Source organism: Vanellus vanellus (genome assembly GCF_965231255.1).
Source record: "Vanellus vanellus genome assembly, chromosome: 7".
Taxonomy (NCBI): domain Eukaryota; kingdom Metazoa; phylum Chordata; class Aves; order Charadriiformes; family Charadriidae; genus Vanellus; species Vanellus vanellus.
This window is the reverse complement of record NC_138912.1, coordinates 1,983,794-1,993,793: the sequence shown is the minus strand read 5'-3', so window position 1 is coordinate 1,993,793 and position 10,000 is coordinate 1,983,794. Positions and strand designations below refer to the sequence as shown.

The window sequence follows — 10,000 nt, the reverse complement described above, 5'->3', positions numbered from 1 at the left end:
CCGGAACGGCTCCGGGGGCTGCGACGGGAGCCCCGAGCAGCTCTGGTCCTGCAGGCCAGCTGATGCAAAGGACTTGCATGGGCCCATGTCTCCCTCAAACACATCATCTCAAGTGATGCTCCTGAAGCAGGTTGAAGTTTGCCAACTCTGCTACTTTTTCCCCCCAATAAGACCTATCACATACGTCAAACTTGAAATGGAAGTTGTCATTTTGCACAGTTTATAATACTGCATGTTTTAAACCTAAACAGCGACCAAACTTACTTAATTGGACAATACTGCGTATATTGGCAGAGGCCCTTTCTATCCGAAACATTTTGTTTCCTTATCATATTGCCATCATATTCCCCACACTACGTTAGCCCGGGCCAGCAGATGACCTAGCTCTGCGTTTAGACCTGTCCAACCACGTGCTCTCAGGTTGACTTCTCTGGGGCGTTTGGAGGCAGCAGGAAGCCTGGCACTATGTCAGACAGCCCCAGAGAGGTTTGGTTACATGGGGTGCACCTGAACTGGGGGACACAGGAGCTCATTTTGAGGTGCTGTTATCCTACAATTGTAGACTGGTTTGGGTTGGAAGGGACCTTAAAGGCCATCCAGTCCCACCCCCTGCCCTGGGCAGGGCCACCTCCCCCCAGCCCAGGTTGCTCCCAGCCCCGTCCAACCCGGCCTTGAACACCTCCAGGGATGGGGCAGCCACAGCTCCTCGGGGCACCCTGCGCCAGGGGCTCACCGCCCCCACAGCCAAGAAGTTCTTCCTGATATCTCATCTAAATCTCCCTTCTTGCAGTTTGAAGCCATTCCCCCTCATCAAATCACTCCATGCCCTTGTAAAAGTCCCTCCCCAGCTCTCCTGGAGCCCCTTTAGGCACTGGAAGGGGCTCTGAGGTCTCCCCGGAGCCTTCTCTTCTCCAGCCTGACCCCCCCCACCTCTCCCAGCCTGTCCTCCCAGCAGAGGGGCTCCAGCCCTCCCAGCATCTCCAGGGCCTCCTCTGGCCCCGCTCCAACAGCTCCGTGGCCTTCTTATGTTGGTTATGCTGCAATACAACCCTCAGCTGCCCTGGACATCAAGATCACCACAAGTCAACCCAAAATATTGGGGTCTTCCTGTCTTTTCTGGTTCAGATTCAGCAGGGATCTGCCATCGCTCTCTACGTCAAGGTGATGGTGGGCCGTAAGGGCTGTGTTTTGGAAGCCAGCACGAGACACGTTCTGCCAGCACACTAAGTGCAAAAGCCCAGGACTGATCCAGATATTTGCTTCTTCAAAGAACAACTGGACAACAAAGTCCAGAATTTTCTTCCAGAGGTTGTGTGCATAAATACCTTAATAAATAGCACATCGTTATTTGGTACTAATACCCTGCACGTCTTAATCACACTTTTATGGTAATCTCATGTTTGGCTTCTGCTGTGTGAAAATTTAAGTTATCTGCTGCATACTTTTACGGGGAAAAGAAGTCCGAATTTTTTAATTTAAGCAATTTAGCCATTTTTGTTGAATTCTGTCTGTGGAACAGTGGGAGGGAGGGTGCAAAATTGGTGCTCCAGACATTTACTTCACTATTTATTTTAGTAGCAACATTTGACAACTATGATTTTCTGCACTATGTTTCCCGCTGTGCAAATTGATACCAAATGCCTTCTTAAAGAAAAATGGGGTGGCTAGTTTTTTAATAATAATTTTAACAGTTTCATCCAGGGGAAGACCAGAAAATTAAGCAGGATGCAATTTTAAAAGAATATAGAGAACCTTTTGCTCTGTATTACAGTCATAAAGCTTAACCAGAGAGCAATAACTTTCAGAATCTATAAAAAGTAAATTACAATTGAAAACTAAATTTTGAACACCTATTGTGCTTCCAACTTTGCAGCAAGCCAGCACTTTCTCACTGGAAATTTTATTTTTTACCTTAAATGTCCATTGTTTTAAAGTGGAAAAAGCCCTCTGCCCTAAGGAACCCATTGGCTGGCATCCTGCTCTTAAAAAAAAAGTATTAGTACTAAACTTTCTGATCATAGGCTATGCAATGGAAGTCATACAGAATTACCAAGATTGTGGCTTTTTGGATAAGACCCAAAGGCCCTTCTTTTGTAGACTTACTCACAGGAATGTGTCATGCCCGCAGGACTACAGGAAAAGGGGTATCTCTCTGTGAGCTGCCGCTTCCGAGTTTGGACCCTAATTAGGGAGTCAGTTGGCCACGGATGGATGTGCAGCTGATGGGTGGCATACGAGGGCAGCAAGGGGGAAGAGTACATGTTAGCTCGGGCTGGCATTACCTGCATGCCGACCTTTCCAGGATTTCCCCAGATTGTCTTCTTTTTTATTCTTTTTCTTTTCTTCGTAACCTCTGTCTTGGATTTCTTCAGAAAAGAAGTGAATCCCCTTGTTGGCTATAGACCTCTCCATGTTCCCTCTTGGGCAGTAAGTCCTAAACCTCAGAGGGGCTTTTTGGGGGTGTGCTTACTAGCAGCAAGATCTTGCTTCTGGTGTGGTGGGCTCAGGTGGTCCTCATGCTTAGGGTGATGTTACCACAAGCCAGAACTTAGAGCAGCTCTACCTCTACACTACGTTAGGAGACAAAGCAGTCCACCTGAGGTCCAGATGGAGCTTCATAGTTCTGCTGCTGCTCTCTCACCGTCGTACATGTACCAAGAACAGCATTTTTTCCACACACAGGGAAATCCTACAGTGGTTTACGCAGCAAGGATCAGTGCAACTAACCCCCAAAATCCCTGTAAAAGGACTACCCTTGTTACATGTTGGGGTTTGCCACACTTTCATCTGACTCTGCCTCCGCCCAGTGCTAACAAACCTTCATAGCGAAACCTGGGCTGCCTGGCCCCGTTGTGCTGGTGTGCGACGCCTTGCCATAGCAGGGTCAACCAGCTTGCCTGAAAACTGGCCAACTGGCTTTTATTTCAGAGCAGAGTCTATGTGGGGAAAGGTAACACAACGAGCAATGAGAGAGGACATCCTGCCCTGTGATCAAACGAGCACGTCTTCCCTTCTTATCCAGGTTCATAAACTGCCCGACTGACCTCAGATACAACAGTGACCACGAGCTCTTACTTCTATCTTGGCTTGACTAAACGTATGTGGCCATTCCTAACGGCGCAGACTCCTCCGCTGTCACTCAGCTCCTTCACATCCCGCTGTCTAATGAGGCTCTGTGCTTGAACATCACCGAAAAACTTTAGCTGCGTTGGACTGCAGCTCTTCAACGCCGTATTGTAATTTAATGTAGAAAATGTGCTGATCAGAAGACTCTCAACCTGCTTGTACAGGGTTCAGAAAGTGACTAATTAAACTTCAAGAAGGGCTCGATGTCAATAAATGACTAAGAAAATAGGAAGGAGGAAGCAGAAACCCCCTAAATAACTGTACAGGTAAAAGGCAGGGTAAATAAGTATCATCTCCTGCATTGCCGGCGTTTCTTTATGATGTCTCACGAAGGAAGCATGTGACAAATTCGTCCCTGTCTTGCCATTCAGTTCTGGCTGCAGTTCAACTCACGGCCCCGGCTGAGATCTGTGAGGACAGCCGGGTGAGGTGTTGTCAACCCGGAGCCTTTCGTGAGTTCAGTCTGAATTAACTCAAGAGCTTTGGTTGGGGAAAATGATGGCGCCTCACCGCTGCGGTGACAAAGGAACTCACCAAGGATATGTCAGCTGCAATTTGATTTTCTCCTCAGCCCAAGGGGACTTGAACCCCCACATTTTACCTTTCACTAGAGTACCCTAACGCTCATGATATGAAGCATCACCTCATGGTGTCTTACTACTTTGCATAAATAATTCAACTTTTTCTCACAACCCAGGAACTCAGTGCTCTAATTACCAGACCAGAAAGGCGTTCTTGCTATTATTTCTCTGGGTCATTTTGCTCAACACAGAATGATTCCCTTTAGCTGCTTCAGCTGGGTGAGGAAAATATGACAATTTGTTTTTTCTAATACTTCTATTCATTTGCCGTTTGGCTGCCGAACCAAAACCCCAAGTTTCTGCAGATTCCTGCATCAGGACACCCCCGTGTTTCAGAAGTTGAGTGCTGGGTGGCGTAGGGCCAGTGCGGTGAGGCAGCGGCGAAGGTCTCAGGGTCACCTAACCTACAGCTCCAGCAACACCCACGGGGCACTGGACCTCCTCAGGGTGACACCAGGTCTGCCGCCTGGATTGCAGCATCCTAAAATCAGGGGTTGAAGGGATGGTTAGGTCTTCACTGGGCTCTCTGGGCATGCAAAAAGCTTAGCCCAGAGCAGGGCTGGGTCTCAGCCTACGAGCTAACTTCATGACCTATTTAACAAAATCACTGCTGGTTGATTTGAAGTAATCTACCGGGCATTTATACAGAAAGCATTTTGTACTGGAAGATGAAGACGTGTGGTTACTGGGGGGTGGGGAGGTGCCAAGGGAGTCTGGCTGCTTAGTGCAGGCATTTAGCCCGCCCAGTTCGGCTGAAAACCCCACTTTGCAGCTCCTAGAACCTTGAATATCTGATGGGAAGCCCTTTATTTACATACCAAAATTACAGAAAATTTGATAATTTTAATTTAGATCTTTAAATAATTTATTTACAGAGGAAATAAATGCCAAGAAGTTAATGAGAATATATTTATATAAATACCTGCTACAGAATAGCTACAGGATAGCTGCCTCAGATCTAAGCCACATGTTACCACATATTCTTTTTTAAATTGTAATTTTTATTTTATTTTATTTTAGAATTTACTTTTTATACTAGTGTATTTTTTATAAAAAACAGGAAAGTAGGACACTAGAGTATTTTATGAATGGATAATCTTTCCTAAGAACATTCCTTATACTGGCTATAGTTTTCTACTTAGCGTAACATAGTAAAGCTTCCACTAAAGACATATGCAACGAAAGAAATTGTTAATCTAATTATCCTTTTCTTTAACATCCATCCTACAATAAGATTTGTGCAGCTGGATCCTCAGCCCTTCGTTGACCTGAGCGCATAATAAGCTCTCAGATGCTTCTTTGGGCCTAGAAGTTAATAACAAGCTACAGGAACATCCATTTTGAGATCCTGGGCGCAAACAGCCCGGATTTTTGGTGGACAGGCAGTTCTGTGGGATTATGTCTCTCCGAAGTACCTTAAGCTAGATGCCGCGAAATGCGGGTGTCCGGAATTAGTTTGGCAAAATCAAAATACCTGTCTTCGTCTGTTTGCCTGCGAGCGCTCACCACATTATGGCAACAGAAATAATAAATAACACTGCGCTACCTACATCTTAACTAAGACAGTCAAGAGGAGAGACGACCACTGGGGTGAGTGTCTCCGCAGCCTTTCCTGATTTCCGTGGGATCTGAAGGGCTTCAATTTACCGCACCGTGCAACGAGGCTCATTATTTGCAAATCGGAGGCAAACAAACCTTTTCAACGATTCTAATGCATCTGACAATATCATCTTCCAAACTTGAAGATATGCCACAAAAAGGAAGACTTCTTTGTTCGGATTTTTATTCCTCCACCAGATGTGCACTGCACTGTAATTCCCCTTGCCCCACTGCCAGAAAGTGACCGCGGAAACTCCGCAGCTGATTTATAAGCTGTTCATCGCGCGACCCACACGAAACCCCACAGATTGAAAAAAAATGCAGGAGCTTAAAAGTGCCTGCCTTAATTAAAATACTTGGTTGTTCATTTAGGGAAGTAACCGCTCCAACACCACAGTGAGAGAGCGAGTGGGGACCAGCAGGGCACGCAGACTCGCGGCACAAGCGGCTAGCTGCTCCCGGGGAAGGTCAGTCCGCCGAGTGAGAGCTTAACCCCATTTGGACTAATTTGGCGTGTTTTAAAACAAGTATTGCACCACACGTAAAAGGAGGAAGTCGCGCCACGTTTGCCGCTGGTTTTCAACATCTGTAGAAATGTGTTCGGGAAATGTATAAACGCAAGGAAAACACAAAAGCTCCGAGAAGCATTCCGGGATACAGTCTCGCTTTAAAATTTCAGGCACAAACTCCTAAGGGAAAATGCCAGAAAAACAACTAACGTTTTCTCTAATGAAAGTATTAAAAGCGAACTAAGATTTGCTTAAAATCTCAGCATACCGTTCGTGCTACCCTCTTTCTTCTCCTGCTTTTGCATCACTACGAGAGCACCAGAAACCCAGAAACACAGCGCGGTACCGTTCTCCAAAATAAACGACCAGGGCTTGAGTGTATGCACCAAAAAAAAGCAACGCACAGAAAACCGAGAGAGATCCAGCTCACCTTGAAGTCCATTTCCATTTGCACTGGTGCAAGATGGTGGAGGAGAGGCTTGGGGCCTGACAACAGGAGCAAAGGCGCTCTTTTGTTTCACTGCAGAGATGACATTGGCAGGTGAGAATGAGAAAATGCCGTGTGTACTGCTACAGTTTGAAGGGAGGGTGACCGAAGAGGCTGCCATGGTAGGGCTTGACGGCACTACTGCAATAAAGCAAAAATAATCAGGACTCAGATTGAGGTTTTCACGGCAAACACGGAAAAAGAGAGTGATAGGGCCTTGCCTCTTAAAATATATATATATATATATATAAAAAAATATATATAAAAAAAAAAATGAAATGCCTTGGCTTGGCCACTCTCTGGATAACAGGCAAACTCTTTTGTGTTGGACTTTTGTTACAAATTGCGCAGTCCAATTTTTTTTTTAATTTTATTTTTTTCTATCTGAGATCGTATTATGGCACAAACAGATCAATTTATTATATTCATTTTTACGTCCAGCCTCCAGAGTCACCCCTCCTTTTATCCAGTAGCTCACAATATAGGAAATCAAAACAATGCAAGTATTTGATTTTGTAGTAAATATGAATCTATATGATGATGTGTTACCAAAAATAGACACTTACTGCCATAAGGAGAGTTAGCTGAGGAGCCATTAAGAAATCCAGGGGAACCTGGTACACCTAGATTGGGCATGCCGGCATTGCCATATCCATTCATGCTATTGCTGACTGTGTTGTAATTGGACTGCTGAGGAGTACTGCTGGGAACATATCCTCGCGGGGAAACACTGCTTGTGTTGCGACTGTAACCTACTGTGTTAGAAACCCCCCCACCCCAAAAAAATAATGTTATTTTATAATATAGACTTAGGGCTGGGGGGTTTCCTCATGCAGCATATATTACACAGTTTTAATTGATTGCACAGCTTCGCTCTAAGTTGTCTCTTACTGCCCTATCAACTCTTGCAGTTTGAGATAACCTTATCACGCCAACCCTACTTAAATCATCCGCGAGCACTCTATGTTGTCTCTCCTCTTAGCACAGACAGCCAACAAAAGCTCTCTTCGATCCAGCTGTGTCAGGTGCCTTCACGTTTGTCTTTAGGAGCAATTATCAACAGGCTCAAGTCCCGCTTTGTACCAACACACTGAATGAACTTTCAGCCTCTCCAGACCTTCAAATGCCATGGCTGACAAGAAAAACTTTTTTGTTGCAGTGATTTACTTTAAAAGGCTGTTTTGGGGTCTTCGCTTTATGATTGATATTTTTATACTAACAACAAGCTCGTACTTTCGTAATGTGTAGCCGTCGGTGAAAACTAATTCAAGATCGAGTACGGAATTTTATAAGGCTTATTAGCTTGGAAATGCATTAAAAGACAATCTTTTTAGAAGAGGAAACATAGCGGAATCAGGATTTTAAACAACAATTTGTTCCTATCTGAGCAATCAATTTAATAATTACGTTGCAAGCAAAAAATATGGGTTTGAACATATCTAATAATCCTGTTTCCCTCCTTTCATTAGTATCAAAATTAATTTTAAATGCAATATGCTACGTGCATTTTCAATTACAACAGGTAAATTAAATCAACTATTACTTTTATTAGTAACATATATGTCACACATGCCTATAAACAAAGTCTTTTAAAACCACAGACATCAAATTAGATTTATCTGTGTAAATATTCCAAAACCAGGTGGAGATACCTAGACATAATTATTTTATATAAAAACACACACATTGTATATTTACGGTGAATAATAAAGAGCTTTCTACACTTTGCCAATTTTTTTTATCACTGGAGATGCTTTATGATAACAGTAAACGAAAGAACAGGAAGAATTAAACATTACGAGAAAGTTAAAGACGGCATTTCATTCCGCGCTCAGACGTACGACTACGGGGAGAAAAAAAGGTAGAACACAGCCGTGACATCAGCTCCTACTAATAGGCAGCGGCCGAAAGCAGTCAGCAACGTGAAGGATTAACTCTTGAAATCCCACATACCTTGGTCGTTCGCTTGTGATGTTTCGGAAACATTGACGGCGAGCTGGCTGCTGAAGGAGTTGACTCCCATCATGCCAGTGTGCGCGGGAGTGTTGGCTAGAGTGGGGATCTGGTTGTGATTGCGCGGCACACTGTATAACGCTTCAGCAATGTCAGCCGCTCGTTTCAGGATTATTTCCTACAAAGACATAAAACCAGCACTGGCAACCAAGAAACTGATTCGCGTAAACACTCCGTGTTGCACTAAGGTTAACGTTTACGGGAGAGATTCCCGTGAAAGGAGAGCGAGGGTGGGGATTTTGCTGCTGGTCTCCACTGCGCCTTCTGTTTTCCTTCCTACATACCGGGGCGCTAGGAAATTTCACATCAACGCAGTCCGTACAAAGAAATAAAGAAATCAACATAAAATTACAGTTTAGCGCTGTTAAGTCATGTGAAAATTGCAACACGCGCTTCTTTCGTCCGGGGCAGTAGCCGTGTTTTCAGCAGTTTGCAAAATACAGTACGTTTTATCCGCTCTGTTTAGCAGATTTCTTTAGGACTCCCCATTAGTCACTGTATATTTTGGCCCGAGTTCAAGGTTATTCTCTTGCCTTAATGATTGCTTATGCTTTTGGCACCTTACGCTTAATTGTCATTTCTGATAGGCAGACTAGGCGTGAGAAGAGAAGGGGAAGACGAAGCGTTTCCCTACGAGCGTTGCATCACATCGGACTGCCCTCGCGGTGGCCGGCAAAGCCCGGCTGCCTACACCGGGGAGGCGCTGGTGCTCCGCCAGCCCCGTGAGTAGCAGCGATGGACGTACACACGGGGGCACGGAGGCGACGACGGCGCTCATGACCTACCTGGTTGTTATGGGGCATCCCGTATAGGGCTTCGACAAGGTCTGCTGCTCTCTTAAGTAATACTTCCTAAAGAAAACACAAACAGCCCGCGTTAGGTTTCACGCCACGCAGCCGTCGTCCCCAGAAGAAGAGAGAAGGGCGATAACGTTGGCAGCGCGCGGTGGCATCTGTAATCACGAGGAACCGATAAAGTGGGTAAAATATATCACACGCTATCCCGGTGCTCTCGCTATATTTAGTGGCCGTATTACAAAGATAGGAAGGTATTTTGTTTTGGAGGAAAATTACTGTTTGGGGTTTGGAGTCAAAGTTAGATACGAGCCTAAAAATAATATTGCGTTTTACATCCAGCTGTTCAATTATGATTGACTAGAAAAGGTGTTTGCTGCTGTAGCATGTAGCTGTAGTGCTGAATTAGTGAAATCAGTGCTTGAGGTTTAATGATGTAGTCTTATGGGTATTAAACAAACAAACACATGGTAGAGATATGAAAGGCACAGGCATCACATTTGGCTGTTAATTCCTAGCACTTTAGTGGTGAAGAACAATAAGTAATTTTCCATATCTTAATTAAACTGGCAGAGTCCTTAAAGACAACATCTCACCCCTAATTCATGCCCCAAATTTGCAAGTGAGTTCAATGCTTATTCCTCTTTATTTTGAACAATAAAGTGAATTAACTTGGGTTAATCTAGTTCTTTCATAATGACATTAAGAAATTTTTCAATTAACCTCTTTGACTGCATGTTGTAAAGGACTTCATAAATGACTTCACATTCAGGGAGTGTTGAGTACTTGTGCCTGGGGGCATGGATGCACTGAATTTTGTCTTATCCCTGTCTGCATGCCTACTTCCAGTTTTATGATTGTGAGGATTAATCCATAGTTTAGTTAATTTTA

The 10,000-nt window shown here is 44.4% G+C and overlaps 1 protein-coding gene across 1 annotated transcript in view; it reads right to left on the bottom strand.

Moving 5' to 3' along the window:
* The window catches only part of EBF3 (EBF transcription factor 3), a 120,739-nt gene that overhangs the window by 1,044 nt on the left and 109,695 nt on the right, over positions 1-10,000 (bottom strand). The window contains exons 12-15 of the mRNA XM_082486339.1: positions 9,101-9,166; positions 8,256-8,433; positions 6,869-7,057; positions 6,246-6,335 (exon numbers count right to left, since the gene is read on the bottom strand). Of these exons, the coding sequence (XP_082342465.1) occupies positions 6,246-6,335; positions 6,869-7,057; positions 8,256-8,433; positions 9,101-9,166 (523 nt within the window). The remainder of the gene's footprint in view (positions 1-6,245; positions 6,336-6,868; positions 7,058-8,255; positions 8,434-9,100; positions 9,167-10,000) is intronic.